The following is a 22,518-nucleotide window of genomic DNA, read 5'->3' on the forward strand; positions in this document are numbered from 1 at the left end:
TGTGTGTGTGTGTGTGTGTGTGTGTGTGTGTGTGTGTGTGTCGTGCCTACCTGGGAGCCAGGCAGCAGGATGCTGGGACGGCTGATGAATTAGAGGAGAGATTCAGGAAGGCAGGCCAAGGCTCGTGGTAGCAAGGGCCATCACAACAAATTGCTGCCTGCCCTCGTGCACTGCGTACCTTGAAGCACGCCCTGACTGTAATTTAGCAGCGGGCAAGAGACAGGCGCCCTGGGCCATTGCCACCTCTGTCTAAATGCTCGGAACTTTGTTTCTGCATCCTTCTGACTTCCTGGTGTTTGCCAACTTCTTCCGTTTTCCAGTTCTCCTTTAAATGCGTTTCTAATGGAAGTCATCATGGGTTTATTAAAATGTAAATGCTTCATCAAAACGTGTATTTCTTAGATCAGGCATGAGACAGTTCCCTGAATTTATGTATCTGTCTCTTTTCATAGGAAGGCGGGGTGATTCAAATCTGTTGATAGAACCATAAACAAGCAGAGTAGATTGGCTTTGTTCCTCGGAAGCAACAATTTCTTAGAATAGGAAGAAGGCCCTTTTAAACTGTAAATCACTCCAGTCCATTCTCGGCTCCTGTTCACTTACGGTGCCTGGTCGCCCAGCGCTGTCACCTGGACACACAGCGGGGCTGAGCCCTGGCCGCAGTGTCCACACCGCCCTGCCTTTCAGAACACGGTGCCCCTCGGTGCTGTGTTCAGTTCTTTGTGTCCCTGACTCTGAATGGCCTTATTCTTTGTTTCCTTCTCCCTGCTTCCAGACCTCACCCCCAAGTCCTTATGTTCCTTTTACTTTTCCTTTTTTTCCCTCAAGAGAAAAAGTGATGAAGAGGGGCAAGTCCGTTAGACAAAAAGATAGGCCTGGGCTGTGTTTTCACCTTCAGATTTCCAGGCACAAACAAGAGGCAAACTCAGCAGCCGCAGCTTTTTTCTCTCATATGAGAAATAGATTTTCCATGAAATCATGAGCCCTTTCCCCCAAACTGCTACCCTCGCAGTACATGCTCTGCCTTCTCCGGTTGACTCCTCCTGCTGTAAAAAGATTTCACGTATCCGTGGGGCTGGGAGCTGGCAGCAGAGGAAGCGAACGTGGAGGGGCGGGGGCTGGGGGTGTTCAGGGAAGCGGTGACACATTTCAGGTAAATCGCTGTCAGAGACATGACATTTTCATTCACAGCTTTGTCAGAGTAACCTTTGGGGGAAAGGGGGGGAATTGTCTCCTCCCGCAGGAGAGGTTGCCATTCATGTATTAATTTGCTGTTACATTAAAAAAAAAAAAAAGGAAAGAAACAACATACAAGGAAATCATTTATCTTTTTATGATCTGTTTTTCTCCCCAGAACTCCGCCTTCCCTTTTTTTTTTTTTTCCCTTCTCCCTGGGAAGTATGTTTTCCGCAGCTCCTGCTGCTTCTTAGGCTCTAATACTTGAATCTGCATGCACCTCCCATGCTTGAGTGCCGTGGCCTTGCAGGACATGGGGGACGCGGAGGCTTCCCCGCCCCGCCACGAGGCAGGGTGGGCCTCTTTTTCTGGCTCAGGGTGGCTTCTGCTCACAAGTGAAGCCCAAATTCTGACCTCGGCTGTTTGTACATAGCTCTGAATCCTTCAGAGGTCACTTGTCCCTCACCTCTTAATAATTAAGAGGCAAGAGGGTAGACACCCTTCTGGGTGGAAGGGAAGAGAGGTCTGGTGCTGTGGTCACTTGTCAGCCTGCCCTGAGGAGTTGACCCCAACAGTTAAGGATCTTTGGCCACCCCGCCCCACCCCTCTTTTCTTTTAGGTATAAAACTAAAGGGACTATCCGAAATGTTTTATTTCTTCATCTGCTCAAGTCAGGGTAGTCTATGAATAAGCAGGCCTCCTTGTTTAGTATTTGAGATGTGTGAAGAAATAATGACACGATCCCTACAGAGGCGAGTCTAAATGTAGCCTGTTTGAAAGTCACCAGAGAGGATGGAAAGTGTTGGGAATATGACCCCATCTATCCCTGTCGCGTCGTGGAGGTCCCTTCCTTCCAAACTCCTAAAGGTTTAGGAAGCTATTTCCTGTAAAGGTGTAGCTTCTACTTTATATCTAATTAGAATAGGCCAGTTTTATGCATCAAGATTCCAGATGTTGGAAGAATAAAAAGTTTACCTTGATATGCTCTTCCTTTTACAGCATTTCTGAGATTAAGATGGAAGATATTTTGTCTGTCCTGACAAGGGATGATTGTTTTAAAGGGAGCCGATGGGGAAGCCAGGTGAGTTTTATTATTTATTATACTTGCTGCGAACAGACGTGACTCATTTCTTGATTGGGGGCGGTGGAGACTTTGTGTGTGGCATAGTTCATTCCTCTGTCCAGCAGGCGTCTGTCTGAGGGACCGTGAACATTAGGTGAGGCCAGACCTTGAATGTATTTTTCTCTCTCTTTGCTTTCGGATGTATTTGCTAGTCTCATCTGGTTAATGGGCTGCTGTCCATTCTGGAAGTCCGCCAGGCCGCAGCAGGCTTCCCAGAAAGGAGGTCTCCTCCCAGCCCAGAGTGAGTTTGGAGGCAGTGTTACGTGCTCAGCCCTGGTGGTCCCTGTCCAGATCATCAGCAAGGATGACTGGCTGGACCCATCCACCCAAGACAGCATGGAAGAAATAGATCTCTCTCTGTCTCCTTTCAGACACACTTAGTTCATCTGTTTTCTAGTGTGGGTGCCATACACGGAAGGAGAGTAGAGGTTGAGATTATTAGGGAGAAAAATCTGTGTTATCCATGCAGTTCCACATGGAGATCTGGAGCGTCCTTTCCTGCTGCTTTTCTGCCAGGCAATTGTGCCCCCACCCCACTCCAACCCATAACTCGGTACATCACAGATATGTGTGCGTAATGTTGCTGAATGCAATTTTGTCTATGAAATGTGAATTATTTGGATATTTTACATTTGTTTTCTCAAGCCTAAGGATAGACTGGAAAATTAGAGCCAAATAGATCAGGCTGAAGAGTTGAGGTGAGACTTGGTCAGTGAACGCTAGCACAACAGAGATCCCTGCAAGCAAGAGAAACAGTTAAAAGACTCAGTGGATCAACAGTTGTTTTAAGCAATATTTTGTTATGAAACATCCCATATTAATAGTTCGTTGTCAAGGGAGCGGACCAGTACCCAAACAGACATTCATCGGTCCTTGCACACTTCTTCTGAAGCTAGTCCTAGGTAGGGTTTTTTCCTGTTCCCCTGGACACTTCATTACAGGCCCAGGACAGCATGGGGGAAGCAGGGGGGCCGTTCCTGCGGGCAGCAGAGCAGAGGGGTTAAGGGCATGGCCTCAGGGTCGGAGTCCCAATCTCATTCACCAGCTCCATGGCTCTGGGCAAGTACTGGAGCTTCCTAAGCCTTGGTTTCTTCATATGTCAAATTGAGGTCATGTTAGTATTCTTCTGGTTAGGAGATTGGAGGATTGAGTAAGAAAGAACCTGGAAACCCCAGTACAGTTCTGAAGGGTGTTTATCGTCATCATCAGTTAGTAGCAGATGTGGATTCAAAGTTCAGACTCAGTGATACAAAGCCCAGTGCTTTCTGCTGTGTCACCTGGAACATTAGCATCTCCCTGCTCTCCAGAAATAAGAGCAAGCAGTCAGGTCACAAAATGAGACTGTAAAGGTTCAGTCCAATCTCATCTTTACTTAACACTGTTTCTGGGACCGGCTCTGTTGTTGATGTTTGTCCCTGAACCGGGTACACATCAGTTCTGTCCAGGGAGCTGATCGTCGAGTACATCTGTGGCTGGAGCCCCTGCTGTGGACGTTCCCCCGGGGAGGGGGCAGAGCAGCTCCAGTGCCCTCTGCTCTTCCAGGAGCAAGCCACAGCCATTTCTCCACTTCTGCCCTCCGGTGGCCTTGCTCTTGCTCGGCTCTTCCCTTCCACCCCCCCGCCCCCAACCCCAAACCCCGTAAGTCCCTTCCTGGGTGTGAGGCCAGCGTTGAAGCCTTGCTGGGGCCCTGAGGCAGGCAGACTTGGGTTTCAGTCCCTGCTTCACAGCTGGTGGTTCTGCAACCTTGGGCAGCTTGTCTTCTCTCCAGCCTCAGTGTTCCCATCTGTAAACTGAGAACAAGGGTGCCCATCTTGAAGGTTGCTGTGAAGTTGACCTAAAATGAGGCAGAAAATACTCCATGCACTTCTGGGCCATGTCAGTTTGTTCCAGCCCAAGCTCCTGCCTTGATAGAGAGGGACAAATAGAATTTTTTTTTTTTTTAAGATTTTATTTATTTGACAGAGAGAGCGAGAACAGGAACACAAGCAGGGGGAGTGGGAGAAGGAGAAGCAGGCTTCCCGCCGAGCAGGGACCCCGATGTGGGACTCGATCCCAGGACCCTGAGATCATGACCTGAGCTGAAGGCAGACGCTTAACGACTGAGCCACCCAGGCACCCGACAAATAGAATATTTTTATATTTTTAAGGTGTGGCGAACTTCGTTTTTAAAAAGAAAAAATGTTCAGGGTGCCTGGGTGGCTCAGTCGGTTAAGTGGCTGCCTTCGGCTCAAGTCATGATCTCAGGGTCCTGGGATCGAGTCCCACATGGGGCTCCCTGCTCAGTGGTGGGTCTCTTTCTCCTCCCCCTCACCCCGAACTTCTGTGTGCTCCCTTGCTCGCTCTCTCTCTCACAAATAAAATCTTTTTTAAAAAAGAGAAAAAGCGCTCAGCGAGGTTGGGCTTTCATGGACACCAAAATAACTGGTATCTTACAAAACTAATCCTACTAGGTCCCACCTGTCCCGTTGATGCAAACCTGGCTTGTTTAACCAAAGTTAACTTGAATTCAGAGGCCAAAGAGAAACTAAATGAAATTGACTATATTAGTAATTACCACGTAGATCTGCAGCCTGGAAGAGTGTTTTATGTGTGTGATCTGTGTGAATAGTAAGATGAATAAAGGAGATGCTAGGTACAACTTTTAGTTCTGTTTTAATTGCTGTTCTCAGAATGGGCAGTTCTGTCTAGCACACGAACCAGTGCCAGACAGATAAATGTGGGCTCAGTAAATAGGTCTTTTTTTTTTTTTTTTAAGATTTTATTTATTTATTTGACAGAGAGAGGCACAGTGAGAGAGGGAACACCAGCAGGGGGAGTGGGAGAGGGAGAAGCAGGCTTCCCGCGGAGCAGGGACCCCAATGCAGGGCTCGATCCCAGGACCCTGGGATCATGACCTGAGCCAAAGGCAGACGCTTAACGACTGAGCACCCAGGTGCCCAGTAAATAGGTCTTTTATACACGTAGCCGGACACCTCATTATAAGGCCCTCTTCTCACTCGGTTGAAGTCCATTGTAAATGTCCCTTTGACACATACATTTTTGGGCTTCTATGAACAGAAAGAGAATGAGTGAAGCATCTGTAAAATGTATATTTCATATTTAGGTATATAAAATATATATGGCTACGTCTGGGTGTGCGAATGTTCACCTACCTACAAAGAGAATAAATTTGATCTTTCAACTTTACTGGGAAGCACTCAGAAGGTTCTAGGGAAGCATGAGGGTGAAACTCAACTTGGCAATCAAATGATTAAAACTAAATCCTTCCATTTAGTTTTAAAAATACCTTCAAAGTTAGCAATATCAAGACGTGCTTCCAAAAAGAACCAACAAACCCCTCCCCCCACCATTGCTACCACCTAAAACTTTTTTACAACAACAAAAAATACAGCCCGAGTATCTTCAGCTCGTCTGTTGCCTCTTGATGGGTGTGAAATTTTCATCTTCAAAGTATGCACCAACCCAAACATGTTTTTTCTATGAGTTGTTTTTTTTTTTTTGTCCTATGAAATATGCCTGTAAACGGACCTTAACAAAAAAAACTGGGCCATGGTGAGGTATTAAAATGAGATCAGCAGCCCCTTCCCTCAGTCTCTTTGATCGTCTCTTCTCTCAGGGATCAGTAGGGCTTTACAGACTAAGGAATACTGAATGTGGACCCTTGGAACTGCATTTTCCTAAGCTAGCCCTGGTCCACTAGTTGCAAGCTAGCTTCATTAGAACCAGTACTGGGTCTGCGCATCTTTGAGGGGTGGGCGCACCAGTCCTGCAGGGCATTCGTACACCCTCCGGGCTTTGACCTACTCTCATTACAGCAGCATTTTACCTGTCTGGGGCTGAGACGGTGCTGCATGCATAACTCTGCCCCTGTCTTCAGTTTAAATTTAGACTGTCCTCCCCAGAAGACAACTGAGAAATACCTCATTCTCAAGAGGGGTAATTTTAAAATAAAGTATTTCTGAAAGTGGGGGTAGGGGGAGAAAGGCATGCTTTTTCCTGAGTATGTTTTCTGCATTAAGTTTTTCTTATATTTCACTAAAACTGACCTCATCATTTCAAACGTGTGAACCTAGTTTTATCGCCTTTTTTCTACCTATTTCACTTGTACACACACATTAATATATGTGTGTGTATGTAATTTTTTTTTTTTTTTTGGTTGGGAAGAAAAGATGCCTCATTTTGAAACCTAAAGGGGGAATAAGAAAAGCCCTTTGTAATATATTGCCATATTATCACTAAATCCCCTGACAGTTGTGACACAGAAGCAAGTCACCTGTCACTTAAGCTTGAGGTCTCTTTAATTTTCTCCTGGAATTCGCACCAGGCTGTCTTTAATTTGAGGCCTTTATTGGAATTCTGAAACCTCTCTGCCTCCCTGGCTCTCAGATCTATTCTGAGAGCTGTTACAGAATGTATACAATAACCAACAGAGGGATTCAAGCGGGCTGGAGCTCTGTTTATCTAACACTCTAGAGGGATTTTTGTGCTTATTCGGTCCTGGCTGCCCGGCTTTCAATATCGCTTTGACAACCATTCTGCCCTTCTCATTAATTTTAAACAGTTAAAACACAGGAAAAAGAGGAAAAAGTTTTCATTATTAAAGTGCTTTACTTTTTAATAACAGAGGATTCTGTCCGCCAGGGGAAAGGGCATCCTCGCTAATTTCACATTCATATAAAAAAAAAACACACACACAAGGAAGGTGACAGTTGCGTTGCCGAGGTGGCTTAACAAAAGGAGGGCAGCAAAAAAAAAAAAAAAGTTTGCATTTGAGGGTAAAAAAAAAAAAATCCTTGTTAATGACAATAGCAAATGTCCACTTCCATAACACAGCTCCTGAGTGACTTTTCTCTTGACATTTGAGTGGATAAAACCCTTAGGGGGACCATGTACTATGAAATCAGCTAGACTGTCATCAACCAAACAGGTAGCAGGAATGATTTGACGAAGCTAAAAACATTTTCAGGTTGTTAAAGTCTCTATTAATACAGACAGGGACGTCAACCCAAAGAATGAGGCTTTTTCTTCGCTCCCCTTTGTTCTTCCTCTGGTAGCTTTAAAAGAGAAAGAGACTCTAGAGCCCAGTTTGGGCACCCTGTCCTCTGCGGGGGTTAAGGGAGGCAGGGACTAGGGCTCACACTGTTCCCTGGTGACCCACGTGGGCGGTGGGTGTTGGTTACTGTAGAGACTGAGTAGCATCTCTGAGACAATCTGTGTCTTTGGGGAGACCTATTAGCCAAATTGAGTTTGGAGAATCTGGGTTCTTTGGATCTCAGTTTTACATTCAGTAGAAAGCATTCGTGTTTGTTTGAAGACATAGGAAACAGGGGCGCCTGGCTGGCTCGGTTGGTAGAGCATGTGGCCCTTGATCTCGGGGTCGTGAGTTCAAGCCTCACGTTGGGTTTAGAGCTTACTTAAAAAAAAAAAAAAAAATATATATATATATATATATATATATATATATATATATTTTAGGAGACATTATAAGGGGGAAATTTTTCTATGGGATTTTTTAAGAATGAAAAGGATATGATTTTTTTTTTTTTTTAGTAACATTTTCCATCTGTAGAACTTTAGTGCATACAGATGTCACTCCTTACACGGGATGGTTTGCTGCAGAGATCGTGTGGTCATCTCTGAATGTGATGTGAAGGAATAGCCAACTCCTTAATAGGTCCCTGGCATCCAGCACAGTGGTCCCTCCCTGAAAGAATGGATCTGAAACACTACAAGTCTGAGCCTCCCTAGGAATTGAGGGAGCATGCTCTGAATTCAAGGACAGGCTAAATTTTAGGCAGGCCCCTGTGGGGCCCTCTTAAAGAGAAGGTCCCGTTGTTCCCCTGAGGAGGGTGAGGGAGGGGAAAGATTTAAGGCCTCAGTAGGACACACAAGTCATGTGAAACCTGCCTGTGTTCAATGATGTTTTAAATGCCTGAATTGGACTTGGAAAATTCCAGAATGTCTCCAGTGGGCATTCATTTTGAACAAGAGGCCAGGAGGACGAGTAAGTAAGTAAACAAGTAAATAAATAGACCTGATCTTCTCCCTCACAAAGCCATCTTCATCTTTGCTTGACTTTAACATCTTTATAGCTCCCGTTTTTCCTCTAGTAATATTGAAAGGATTACCCTTGTTGGCCCCTCGGTGGTTACCGGGTGGTTTTACTGTTATTAAATCTATTATAAAGTGCTTCATTATTCCTGACTCTGACTCTGTCTCTTTCTTTAATCCTTCCGCCACCCTCCCAGAAATCCCGTGCTGCTGGCCCCCAGGAAATCCGAGAGCGAGCCACCGTCTTGCAGACGGTGTTTGAAGATTACGTGCACTCCAGCTCAAGGAGGGTCTCCTGGGCGAAGAAAGGTCTGTGGATTTCGTGGGTGCTTGTGCATGGATAGCCCCCAGAACGCCGTCCCCACCTCCACCCGCACACCCCCGACGGGCTGAGAGGCGACCAGGGGGTTTCTGCTCTCCAACAAAAGCCTTCAGTCTCCCTTGTTCTGCAGGGTCTGGAAGCAGGCACAGAAGGCTTTAAAGCGATATTAAATGCTAATTTCATCCTTCCCCATGTTTTGCACAAATGAGGCTTTATCTTGGCTTACGTAGGACTAGAACTTTGACCCAGTGACTTGGATCTCAGGGATCCATTTTTGTCTTTCTTTGAAAACTGGATAGACGAGACGTGACACGTCAGAGACCGTTGTAGGCATAGAAATTAGAGTTGAAGGTAAGGACCGGGAGCATCAGACCTGAGCAGTCTGTTTGGACATACAGAGGAAGATGAGAAAGAAGTGCTGAGGGAGGGCCCTAGACCTTGAACCCAGTTCCTGGGGAATTTACAGGAGAGCTAGGTGTTCACTTAATATTCAGGCCCTCTTACCAGGTAACTCGGCTCCTGGGATCACCAGGCATTAGTGGGACTCAGCAGTTCAGTGGAGCAGAGTGGAGCACACGGGATGGGCTTCGAACAGCTCCTTACGGCGGCATGCCGTGCGTCGTGGTTGGTGATTGTGTCATGCGTGCTGAAGTGACGCGGTCCATGCTGGGGGCCCCTCGCTTCTTTCTGGTAGTTTACCTGCTATTTTGACAAGCATGTTGGGCTGGCTTACCAGAACATCCATCTTTTCCTTTTATGAATTGAAATTTAAAAAAAAAAATCATTTAACAAATAGTTATTGAATTAGTCACCGTTCTAGGTGCTTGGGATACATCAGGAATCAAAACAGAAACCCTAACCTCTCTAACATTCTAGTGGGGGAGCAGACAGTGAGCATAGTAAAAATAAATAAACAAATAGTCTTTTAAAAGGGGTTAAGAACTATGGAAAAAACAGAGCCTGTAAGGGAGGTGAAGGGGTAATTGGGCAGAGTGCATTTTACGTAGGGGGTCATTGTGAGCCCTGCTGTGAAGGCCGCACGAGCAAATTGAGGGTCACACACTGCCGACAGGAGGGCATGCCAGGCCCAGAGGAGCTCTGGGGGGCAGGGTGGCCACAGGAGGGGAGGGCCCGCGCAGCAGAGGAGGCTTGGGGGAGGGCTTTGGGGGACCCCAAGGTCAGTGGGAGCCATTGCAGGACTTGGAGCAGAGATGTGGCACGGCCCACAGAGGTTGGAAAAGATGGCTGGTGTGAGAATAGACTGGGGGGCAAGGGTGAGTGCTGGGGGACTGGTTCCAGGCAGTTGTCATCAGGAGATCAAGGACAATGGGTTAGTTGGCAGATGTTTTTGAGTGCCTACTGGATACCCTGGCACACTATATAAAAGCAGCCCTTGGTTGTTGCCGTCACGCTGGAACAAACCAGAGCTACGCAGGATGAAAGACGAAGTCCCAGTGATGGCCCCATAACCACTGATGCGTCATTAGCGTGTAGCATTCTGGACTGCTTCCTCATAGTGGCCTGTGCTCGCATTTCCCTCAAGTGAATTCAGCAGTTCCTAAGGGTTTTCCTCAGAACCTAGTTTTAGAGCAGTACTAACACACGTCTCTCAAGAGGAATAGATTATTTGTCACGGCATAACTGCAGACATTGGGCGTCTGACAGGCAGTGTGAGCTTGCTGGGTGGTGCATCACGAGGTGTGGTGCTGCAGGATTTCTGGGTTAATAACAAAGTGGCGATGAAAAGAAAGAAATCAAGGCCATGCCGTCATCTTCGTCGTTGGTTTTGAGGTCAGAGGTGTTTTGGATCTTCTGGCGAGACTACGATTATCTCAGGGTGTCTGGTCATCAGAGTAAGGCTGTAGTGAGGAATTCTTAGTGTGGTTTTGTGTTTTCACTCGTCATCACCACTGCTGAAATCGTTCATGCCAGGAAACAAGCCGAGTTTCTTGTCTTCTCTCTAAAGGATATCGGAGTGGGGCCACTCTGCGGTGTTGAGGCACCAAAAAGGAAATTAACAGGCATTTTTCTCCTCTGCTAATTGATTTCCACATCAGATTGGTGACGGTCTGGGAGGAAGCCGCCTGTGGTAGGTCTTGGCCACTCCACTCCTTCCTCTTCTGGTACTCAGCGTGCTGAGCTCCGGAGGTCACAACACGGGGACAGCAACTGCACCCCACAAGTTGAAACTCTCTTCTGCGTTTCAATCTGCATATGCAAATTCTCCACTGCTTCTGTGCCTCCCTTTTATGCCATTTCAGAGCCCACCTCATGAATAATTAACAAAGCAGCTGGTTTTTGCCTTTATGGCAGAAAACTAGTTAGAAACTGGGCCAAGTATGCATTTGTTTTCCTTTTGCATTTCCTGACCCAGTCATTGTTAATAACCAGCGTTTAATTGTTTTCAGTTTCCAGAAGGAGTCACGCTTCCCCCCCCTCATTTCTTGCCTCCTTTAGCTAGATTCAAGTAGTTAAAAACGGTGCTAACAGAAGTTTGAACTCCAGACTCCTGAACAAAAATTTCAGAAACTGGAGTTCTTTACCTACAAACCACCGCTTTCCTGTGGTGAGGCCCCTCCAGCTTCAGGGGGCCCACATGCGGAGGAGTTGTGCCTGGCTTGGAAGAGCTGCTCTGCAAAGTCAAGAACACCCAAACCACTGATGACAGATTAGCCCCCTCTCTCAGTGTGATTGCAGGTAGGCAGATGCTCGACCAAATGCTTTGATACTGTTGTGGTGTCAGGTAGGCAGGTGCATGTGCCTTTACTCTGCACAGACGTTCGTGTCCCCTTCTGGGGGCAGGGGCAAGTTTCTTTCCTCCCTACCTCTTTGACCTTAAGTATCATCCATAAGATACTACTATTCCCGATCAGATGGCCAAGAATAAATCTGATTTGAGGAACAAGGATGAAATAGATTGCCCTTACAGCTATGAGATAGGAGCCCGTGGCTCCGGAGCACATGCTCTAAGTGGCCGCAGCTTCCTCCGCCATCCTAGATAAATGCCCTCTTTCTCTGCTCTGGGCCCTACAGCCCCTCTTCCCGCTGCAAGTTCTCGACACTGCCCCCGGAAAGCATCCAGAACAGCTTCTGCTGAAATTCCTGCTTCCCTGAACCATCCAAACACGGGAGGCCATTCAGGGATGTGAGGACAGCCAGGTGTCGCTGGCCCCAGGGAGACAGGAGCCTTGAGGACAAGGAGGGTTAGTAAAAATACACAGTGCGAAATGCTGCCTGAGCAGTTGTGGAGGGAGACCGCACGTCCGCCATTTCTTGGCAGACTCGTTACTCCTGTAGAGCTGTTAGCTGAGCACCTGCATCTCGTGGGACAGAGGCTCTCCATCCTCCGCTCTTCAGTTTGGTGCAGGAATAGGAGGCTAATGTGCTTATGTGGGAGAGCGGTGTGCATGAGGAGGCCTGGGCCAGCCTTTGGACAACCGAGATTTTTTTTTAGATTTTATTTATTTACTTGAGAGAGAGAATGAGGTAGAGAGCATGAGAGGGGAGAGGGTCAGAGGGAGAAGCAGACTCCCTGCCGAGCAGGGAGCCCGATGCGGGACTCGATCCCGGGACTCCAGGATCATGACCTGAGCCGAAGGCAGTCGCTTAACGAACTGAGCCACCCAGGCGCCCTGGACAACCAAGACTGTAAAGGTGCAGAGTCTTTGGCTTGGCTTGGTGTGGCTGCAGTCTGCTTTGTTAGACCAGGAGTCAGGGTTGAGGCTCAGGAAAGGGGTGGCGGCGCAGGGTGTGGAGAAGAGGCCTGTACCCCGCCCCTTCCCCTCCCCCCAGGGGTGGTGGCAGCAGGCCCCCCCCAAGGACTGGAGTAGATAGCTCCGTGTCTGGAACCTGGTGTCAGAACCTGCAGACAGTGCAGACCATGTGAAGTGTTAAAAGATTTCCCCTGAAAACGCTAGTCCCCAGTTATTAAAAAGGGGAGTAAGCACAGATTTACGAAAGGGGTGCAGAGGAGTTGCCTTGGTTATTATTTCTCATCGATTGGGAAAAGGAGTTCACTTTACTCAGTAAATAGAGCTTTCATGGATTCCCAGGATCCTTCCAGGAGCTGATCTGCTAAAATGACACTTTTTATTACTGTTCATAAACGCCAATCTCCAGGTGCTGCTGGGATATTACGTTTAAGCTGTGGGCAAACTTGCCAGTCCAGTGGCTCAACAAGCAAGGGCGAGAGAGGCTGGTGTTTAGTGCCTGCTTTTCCATGAGACGAGCGGCACTGGGCTCCGGCTTGGCCAGTGGGAGAGCCAGGCTTGGAAGGAAAGTGAGCGGCGATGGGCTTGGGGCTCCTTCAGAGCCATCTCCTCTTGCCCTGTTGCAGTAAGAAGAGGCAGACACTTGATTTTTATTGAAATCGCAATATATTTGAGGGGAACTGGGTATAGGAACGTCTCTTTCCTCGAAGGGATACCGAGTTAAGGTGTAGCCAGAGCACCACGCTCCTGCGAACCACGTCTGCCTTTTCTCTGGCCAGCACTGGGCTCTAGAACAGGGGCGCCTTCTTAACTTTAAGACAGGACTGAAACCACGATGCAGCGTCGGATGGACATCTCTGGACTGTTGGCAGTCCTCAAGGGAGGGACTGTTTTGTGGGCTGTTTTAGAAATTTAATAATTGCCTTCCTCCTTTTTAAGAATTCTGTTTTCATTGTCTTTTTTATGCAGTTTTCAAATGGGTAAGAAGCACTGTATCAGTAAATCTTAGATGCTTTAGAATGAATTTGGTTTTAAAATCCCAGGAGTCCACGAGGAAGTAGCAGCCATCCCTGTCGATAGGGGGGTAGAGGCGGGGCCTGCGGGTGAGCGGACTTATGGCAGTAGTAACCCATCAACCCACCGTGGTGATAAGCAGAATGACAAACACGGTAAAGCTTTTGGAACCTTTTCAGTTTTATAACGTGCATATATTAGCTATGCAAAAATAAATGAAGTTGAATTAGGAAAATGTTTTCCTAACATAAAGGTCTAATGATCTCGTTTTTCATGAGAGAATGCCGCATTGATCGTGTTTTAGTTCCTTCACTCATTCTGCTCTTCGTTCATTTGTATGACAAACACTTAGCAGCTTGCGGTGCCCCAGCTACCATGCAAGGCCCCAAGCCCATAACGGGGGCAAAAACGGGGCCCGTGCCCTCCAGGGTGAGGACACGCTGCACAGTAAAACCTGAAAATAGATTGGGTTTAATCAACAGATACTTGTGTCCTATAGGTTTAGTTTTTGAGGAATAAAAAAAAAAAAAAAAAAAACACAAAGATTTAGGTGGTTCCTGTACGTGGTGCTGTCCTGGCTGTGTGTGGCGCGTTTCCCGGCAAGATATGGTGGGCAGGACAGCCGTTGGGCCAGGGTACGGGGGGCGCTCCGAGCCCCCATCCTGACGGCCTCTCTGACCTTCATTCCCTCCCAGCTCTGCAGGCCTTCATCCGAGCCTACGCAACCTACCCCCGGGAGCTGAAGCACATCTTCCATGTCCGGTCGCTCCACCTCGGCCACGTGGCTAAGAGCTTTGGGCTGAGAGATGCCCCCCAGAATCTTAGTGTCGCAGCTGTGAAGAGAAGGAAAGCGAACCTGAACAGGTAAAATGGGCGGAGTTTGCCCTGTGACAAATGGCTGGAAGTCAGGTGGGTGTGGAGAGCTCTGGGCCCAGCAGCAGCAGGGAGGTAATGTGCTGGGCTGCTGCGTGCTCAGTGTCCACTCTTCCATCTTTGGTTCTTGTGGTAAATCATCACCAGTGTCTGCTCTGCCGCTCTCTCAGTATAGTAAGTGCTTGGAGCAAGAGGGAAAAACACCTCATCTGAATGTTTTTAAGGCACCTGCAGAAATGCAGTGAGGTCTCCTGTCGGGTCCAGATGTCGTGGGGATATTATTGGGGCAGCAAGACAAACCTGTTGGGTTATCCTCACTGCCCACCAGCAGAGTAACTCGGGGACTTGCTGGAGTCAGAGCTTCAGATGTGCTGTGGTTCACCCTGGAAAGCCTCCGGAGCTTGTACGAGAACTTCTGGCGTGTTCTGTGAGATTTGCCAGGCCCTGTCCTGGTGAGATGGGAGGAGCAGCGTGTGGAGTTCCAGCTTAGCACCTTTCTCCTGTAGGCTGGCTCCAGGGGCCAGCACTGGACTCCCTGTACCTCGTCACTCTCCTCAGTGCTGAGCACACACCCGGGCAAGCGCCAGACCCTCTCCCCCTCCCTCCCCTCCCGCAGAAAGCCTGTTCCAAACTGTGCAGAGGTCCTAGTGAAGAGACCCTGCAGGGTGAAGCCTGGGCTCAGAGTCCACCTCCATAGTTTCAGGAGGTCCTGAAACCACAAAATACCTTCGCAAAAGGCCTTTCTCTCCTCAGAGACCGGGTGTACTTTCAATATCAGCCCCAGCCCCTTGCAGGAACCAGAATACTTCAGATCCCATGGGCTGCTTTTAGGGGGAGTTTGTGTAGTACGTGGGTGGGAAAGATACATTGAACAAACATTTGGGGGTCAGTGAACCCTTGAATGCTCTGGACAGTCACTTTGTATTGCATGTCATTCTTTTTGCTTATTAATTACAAATGCCACAATCCACTTGCCCTGACTCCAAGAATCTGTGGGCGTGCCACACTTTTCCTCCATGTTCCCACACAACGCTCACTTGCGCATTCGCCGCCGCCACCCTTGTCGGCGCCTGGTTTCTCTGGAGCCCAGTGACAGAAGGGAGAGAGGACCACCCAGTGTAGGGAAATGATCGCTGGCCTTGGATGCGGAGGCCTTGGACTCAGTTCCAGCTCCACTGTGATGTGAGCTTCTGAGCTTTGGGCCACGTCTTTGCTTAACTTCCCAGAGCCTCGGGTCCCCCAACTACAGAAGGGAGAAGGAAATCAGTGTTTTTAGCAATTTCCCAAAACTGTTCTGAGAATCAGCATGAGGGTGGGTCATACAGATGAAGCACCTTAGAACAGAGACCTAGAGACCAGGTGGGTTAAGATTCTGGAACATCCAACATGGTCTGTTCAGGGACTTGGCATCTATAAGGCTCTTTGTAATGGATACAGTTTGCCTAATTGTAATACCGATTTGGGGATCTTTAAGATGGTTGCTTTTTTTACTCATGATAATACCACTCATATAGGACCATACTCCAGTAATTCTCTGAGGCAAGGCGTTCTCGTCATGCTGCTGTTCATCCATGCCCACACAAGACTAAGATACATCTGGCTCTGGTTTCTGCCAGGCGGTTTTGAGGTGCAGGGCGCTGCCTGCTGCCCCAGCTGCGTGTTCTGGGCAGGGCCGCAGCCAGCGACTTCTCTGTCCATCCTCCCAGAGGGAGAAGACGCCTCACATCTACTCTCAGGCACGATGGCGGCGCACCAGCGTTAGGTTGCTGTCCTGGGATTGGAGGTGGCTGGTATCTCTCCATGCTGACTTTGATTTTGAGTGTGTGAGGCTTGAGGTCAGGTCTGAGGGTGACCTCCTAGTGATCTGGAAGCCAGGCCATCCTGCCACCGTTTCTAAGATGTTGGTACTTGGAGAAGATAGGAATGCACCTGCCAGTCGATTACTGGTAAGAGACATGTATTTTGCTGATTCCTCTCCCCGCATGTAAATGCGGTCCCAGTATCTTATTGTTCGCAGCTGATGTACGTTTATGACTGGGAATTTCATTAGCAAGTGTGAATCCAGATAGCAGCTCTTCAGACTGGGGTGTCCTCGGCTCTTCCCCAGGTCCTGGAAAGCGGAGTGGCAAGGAGGGAGGCAGTTGGGAGGGGGGCTTGGGGCCAGCATTGTCCTTACCTTGAGAAGCCACTAGGGAGAGAGCAAGCCGCCGCCTCCTGCTTCGGCTGGCCCTGCTAGCAGATGGGCACCAGGGCTACTGTACCCCTGTGAGCAGGGGATTTAGCAGGGCTTTATTTCGGGAAGAATGGGCTGATTAGCCGATAAAGAGCATGTAAGATGGTATGGGGCAGCCTTTGATGTCTGGCTGGCGCGGCAGGGAGCCGGGTGGTGAGTGACAGCAGTGTGTCACAGGATTACTCCGCCTGCGACAATACCGCTCTCTGTTCTGGCCATGTCATCACTCAGTTACAGCTACTTTTTGGGTTGTTATGCCCTTCTTTTGAAGGCATTTCTCTCCACACTCTCAGATCCTCCCACCCCATCCCTGCCTTGCTAACGCAGACGGGCACTCGGGAATACGGTAGGCACCTTTTTTTATTTGGGGAAATCTTGTCACTTGCGCAAGAAGAATGACTTTGCAGCTAATCTGCACATGGACCGTATAATTGTGGTCGGGGTAAGCGGCAGAGAGAACTTGACAGATTTTCCACACCTCAGTCAGGGCTCAAGCAAATGCCAGTTGCTGCTTCTTGAGCCCTGGGAAGAAAAGTGCATTAAAGCCAACAAAGTGCAGAGAGTTACGCTGTGGCCACAGTGATTGTTCTGAGCCCAGGCGTCTCCTCTGAAATCCATCTGTCAAGAAAGAGAGTGGCTCCTTATGTTTTGTATGGATGGATCAAGTAATAGCACTAAATTTGCCACATTATTCTGCATTCCACTTGATGGGGTTTACTGCCTGGAATGGTTACATGTTCTGTGCAAACCTCTGATACCTGCAGACACCAAACAAGGAGTTCGTCTGGGCGTTAGAAACGCGAAGCAAGGGCAGGTTAGCTCAGGTTAGCAACGGCAAAGGGAAGTTTTATCTCGTCTGTGTGCTTTTAGTCTTTTGACCACTGTTCAGAAAAAGAAATGATGTCCTCAAATGAGATCTTAATCACCAGGTCGGTGTCTCCTTTTTCAGTCCTTAGTTCTGAAAGGGAACATGAACTGGTTCTCCCCCGCACGCAAATAGTCATAGTTACAAAATTCTTCTGACACCTAAACGCAGACCTGCCAAAGCATCCCCCCACCCCAAACCCCGACACAGACATGCACACAGGGAGTCGGTGCTGGTGGTAAAATATTGAGTGGCCCCTTAGCAACATCCGTCACAAACACAGCCTTTTCCCCTGTGAAATGCAGTTCGGATCTGAAGCTGGGTAGATTCAGCAGTTGCTTCAGAGAAGCAAAGGTAACAGACCTTCCAAAATTTCCCGTCTTCCCAGGGGACACTGAGCCCCAGTGTGTCTGCTTCGGGAGGGCAGAGTTGTGTTGTTTGCCAGGGTGTCTGTCTGTGTAGGCAGTCACACATGAGTCGTGAGCAGGCACGCCGTGGAGGGCTCGGATCCCTCACCTGTCTGATACCGTGGAGAATGGTTCAATAGAACGCTTTACGGTGTCAGCGCTACCGTGGCAATATGGAAGAGCAAGTCTGCTGGTTGTAACCACCCTCTCTCGTGTGAGTTATATGCTGGCACCATGAAAGTGCTGCTCTTCCCCAAACGATTTAGTCTGTAGCTCCCTAAGACTTGTCTACCACTGGCTTCTCCCACCTGTGTTTTTCTGATGTTTTTCTTAGTGCCTAGAAACATCTGGGACATCGCCTTTATCAGTAACCCAATAACTATGCTCCCCTGTTCTCAGCTCCCTCCTCTTAAAATTAGTAGAAAAACAACAGTCTGAATTGTTGACTGTTCTTAAAAGAAATGCAGTTTTGTTTTATTTGTGTACATTTTCTCAGACCAGCCTTGTTAAGCGTTACCTGATCTTACCGAACAGGTAAACAGTCTGAAACGAGGGATCTCTTAACCCTAACTACTGGATCTGTGTGTGCATGGCCAGGGCTTAGCAGCTGTGGTCAGTAATATAGGGGTACATGGGGGCTGGCTCCCCTGGGTCCTGGCCTCGGGGCAGAGCCACCGGCACCCGAGCACCGCAGAGCATTGCCTTAACTTCTGTCACCCCCAAAGTTTTAGATACAGTGCATTCTCTCATGGAGAGGGTGCTCACCAGACTTTTCCCATCTGAATGATCACCAGTGGTTTATCACCAGAGTTTAAACTGGGGGTTTTGCAGAGCTCCATCTGAGGCATTTTGCAATTTTGAAGGCCTTTGCCCTGTCGTTTGCTGTGATTCTCACCCTCGCCTGCTCAGTAGTTGTTTAATAACTACCGAGAGTCCCTACTGACTAGTACTCCAGTGCCCCCATCGTGTCCTAAATGCCGAGTAAGGGGGGTCACACAGTGATGAAGAGTCGGGACTGAGCCATTTCCCCTGTTTGTGCCCTGGGACAGGTGACTCAGCCTCTCTCTGCCTAGTCCCCCCACCTCCCAAACGGGGAACTGGAGCTGTATGGTGCTGTTGTGGGGACCAAACCAGGTGCGGAGTGGAGGGCGTCAACACGGTGTCGCACGTGAACACACGGGAGCACTTGCTGCTAGTTCTTGGCGCCCGCCTTCCCCGTCCCTGTGAGTGTCCCTGCGATGGGGAGGAGGAAGTGTGGCCAGTGGTCAGCTGTGCAGCACCCTTGAACTTGTCTTATCAGGAACAACCTTGTAAACGTGGAGCTGGTCCTCTCTGAGACACGCATTAAGAAGCTGCAGCTGCAGCTCCCTGTAAGGCAATATTCTCATCATTAGGAGCAGCTTGCCTGCCAATTTTTATGTGGCATTTACAACCTCCCTAATATCACTTAATTAGCTGAAGGCAAACCTGGAATCTTGCCCACTGTGAAAATTTTCTCGATTTCATTGAGCCAGTTATTCTGTAAAAAAGATTGGCCAAACATGAGATCAGAGGCTAGATAAAGCCACACTTGAAAACGTGGGGATCTCTGTGAGAACCCTCCCCACCCCCTGCATGTGGGCCGGATCTCTCCTTATCAGGTCCGGAGCAGCCTTCAACACCGTTGACCACCCTGGCCACCTTGCAGTGGTCTCTTCCCGCCACTTCTTGAACCCTGCCACCGTCAGTGGCAGCTCTTGGCCCCTCACCTTCCTCTGGCCTTCTGCAGCAGTCTGCGGCCACTCTGCTCCCCTCCAACCTGTGCTCAAGGCCGAAGAGCCTGCACAGCCCTCACCCATCACCCTCAAGGCCAGCCTTTTGCTGGTTCTCATTGTTCTAATGACTCAGGCAAGTGACAACAGCAGACCCCCTCTTCCCAAGGACCTGAGTTGCATGGCCCCCATTTCCCCCATTCTCTTAGGGCCTTTGGCGAGCACTCTGAGGGCCTGGGCTTCTGGCCCAGTTTCCCTGGCTTCACAGGGAGAGGAGGCCTGGGGATCAGCCCACAGAATGGGGGACAAGCTGGTTCAGGAAGGTCAGATCACTCGACTTCAGCCTGAAGACCAGAGGGAAACAGCTAAGGACCACTGGACAAAGCCTTGAGGACAGATGTGCATGTCCTGCATAACAGGGGAGCAGAACCTGCTCTCAGGCTCTCCTGAGGAGCTGTATACAATACAGATGCCCAGGCCCCAATCCAGACAACCATGGTTCAGGAAGGTCTGAAGTCATGAAGAGTGGGGTGGAGGTGGTCATGAACTTGACTAACAGGTCTCTAGACCCAGGTCCTCGGAGCAGGTGATGGGGTGTCCTTAACACAGGAGGGCCATGAGGTGCTGGCCCTCATGTATGTGTATGTGTGTTCTGAATTGGAGGCAGGATTAATTGATGATTTAACGTAGAACCTGGATGAGCTGCACTGGCTGTAGATGGGACCATGTCCGACTGGCCTCCCCTATCAAGGGAGAGAAGATGGGTCACTTTGAAGTCCACACTGGATTATCGCTTTGGGACATTTGTACTCTTGTATATTGTCCAGACTGCGACAGGGACAGAAGTACTGTGGAAGGTGGCCGGGTCTCTTCTGGTGGAACACACGGCCCAGCACAGAATTGTCGCTCAGTCTCCTGTTGGTTTGGAGCTCACTGCATTGCATTCATAGGCGGCTCCAGGTGGGTGGCCTGGTGTGGGCACAGGCTCCAGGGCAGGGCTTGCCCTCTTCCCCTCAGCTCAGCCGGTGCAAGACTAGGCTTCATTTCTTTACCTTTTTGCCAGTCAGGGGCTGTGGGCCCCGGCTTAATTACAGCGGTGCACATGCAGCTTTCTACATTTGGCCTTTTGCTTCTACCACTATTTTTTTTCTCTCTGACACCATGCAATTACCAGCCCTGGGCCGCCTCGTGAAACAAACACACCCTCATCCCCACCTGGCTAATGAGGCGATTAGAGGGATTTCACAGTGACCTTGCTCTTCCTGCACACCTGGGTCACCTGCAGACAGTGGGAACCACAGGGTGTGCTTTCAGTCAAGCCGTCAAGGCTGACAACAAAGAACAGGAGCCCAGCCAGCCTCTCCTGGGAGGTGCTGGGATGGTCACGTTTGCTGCTGGGGCCTTCCAGGTACTAGAGTTGGAAGACACAGCTGGCCCAGCACGACTCTGCAGACGGCAGTTGAGGCTGCATGCAACAGGAGGTGCCCAGCTCTTTGTTAGATTGGCCTTGCTCGGAGCTCTTCCGGTTCTTAGCATTGGAGAAATAGGAAAGGATGTGGTGGGCCCCAGCTTTCCCCTCCCTACACATGGCTCAGTTCAGTTTTAGTCCTCCTGGGCCCCTCCTGGGCCCCTCCTGGCCCCTCCTGGCCCCTCCTGGCCCCTCCTGGCCCCTCCTGGGCCCCTCCTGGGCCCCTCCTGGCCCCTCCTGGCCCCTCCTGGGCCCCTCCTGACCCCTCCTGGCCCCTCCTGGCCCCTCCTGGCCCCTCCTGGCCCCTCCTGGGGTTGACTCACTCCTCTCATTTGTCCCCATGGTCTTCGGGCTCCTTTCCTGAGTAGGAAGGTGTGTGTCCCCAGCCCCTCTGTGCTCTCCTTACTTTGATGAGGCCAGAGCCTTTGCATCCTGCTACGACCTGAACAAAATGACTGCAGGTCTTTTTCAGATATCCTCTTCATTCTGACCCTGAGTTACAGTAACAGACTGAAACGGAGAGTAACGTCTTAACTACTTAGTAATCCAGAAGAGGGTTGCAGTTGGAGCACCGCCCTGGAGCGGCAGCCTAGGACTGTGGGACTCTTTAGGGCTTCTGTGTGCTCTCGGCTGTGCTGAGTCCAAGTGCGGATCCCATGGAGACTTCACTGGGACCCTGTGACCAGGGCTGGTCCCCAGTGACCCAGGAGGACGTGGGTAGGCCTGGTCCCATGGCCCTAAGTCTGAGAGAGTCTGAAGCCCGTGCTCTGAGCCCTTGGGTGCTGCCTTGTGTGCCCTTTGTGGAAGCTTCCAGCTTCTGGAGTTGATATTGGGCAAAGTAACAAGTATTTGGAACTTGCCAGAGATGTTTTTCTGTGTGAGCAGATAGTTGTTCACGTAGCGGAAGAAACAGACTTGAAGCAGGAGGTCAGTGGTTGTGTATACGGAAGACTTTGGTTTGAAACCAGCAGAGTATCGACCCCTGGAGTGGGTGGTAGAAGCTTTGTGCTTGTGGGGCAGTCACCTGGAAAGATCTCTGAGAAGATGATGGCAGGGAGGATCTGAGTCCCACTTTTTCTCTGGCTTCCTTCAGGGTCTAGAGGCAGAAGGGTGAGGTGCAGTGGGGAAGCCTGGAGCCGATGTCAGATGTCTCGAGCTTGATGCCAGCCCTGGTGACAGCGTACCTGCACCATGGGGCCTGTAGGGCTGTGTGGCGTGGGAGAAGGTACTGAACATGGAGCACCTGGCATGGAGGCCGTGCCACTGTCTCCCAGTGCCCCACTTCCTCTCTCTCAGTCAGTAAGTGAGGGGTGAGTACTTCCCAGAATCTTCCTAAGTGCTCCCGCCGCAGCCTGCCCTTGACCCACCTCCGTGGCTCCTTGGTCCGGAAGCCTCTGCTCCAGGCCTCCCAGCCGTGGGGGCCCGCCACCTCCCCAGTGGACCCTGCTCGCTGTGAGAGCTCCTGGAAATGAGCCCCAACAGACCACTTTCATTTTCCCCTCTTTGGACTTCTTTCCACTCTGTG

At 49.6% G+C, this 22,518-nt stretch overlaps 1 protein-coding gene across 2 annotated transcripts in view; it reads left to right on the forward strand.

Moving 5' to 3' along the window:
- The window catches only part of DDX31 (DEAD-box helicase 31), a 69,918-nt gene that overhangs the window by 38,357 nt on the left and 9,043 nt on the right, over window positions 1-22,518 (forward strand). For both annotated transcript variants that reach the window (XM_025888068.2, XM_025888069.2), the window contains 3 exons: window positions 2,176-2,257; window positions 8,548-8,659; window positions 14,092-14,260. In XM_025888068.2, coding sequence (XP_025743853.1) covers window positions 2,176-2,257; window positions 8,548-8,659; window positions 14,092-14,260 — 363 coding nt within the window. The remainder of the gene's footprint in view (window positions 1-2,175; window positions 2,258-8,547; window positions 8,660-14,091; window positions 14,261-22,518) is intronic.

Source organism: Callorhinus ursinus, unplaced genomic scaffold, assembly GCF_003265705.2.
Source record: "Callorhinus ursinus isolate GAN/ISIS: 27379988/994484 unplaced genomic scaffold, GSC_fseal_2.0 scaffold24, whole genome shotgun sequence".
NCBI lineage: Eukaryota > Metazoa > Chordata > Mammalia > Carnivora > Otariidae > Callorhinus > Callorhinus ursinus.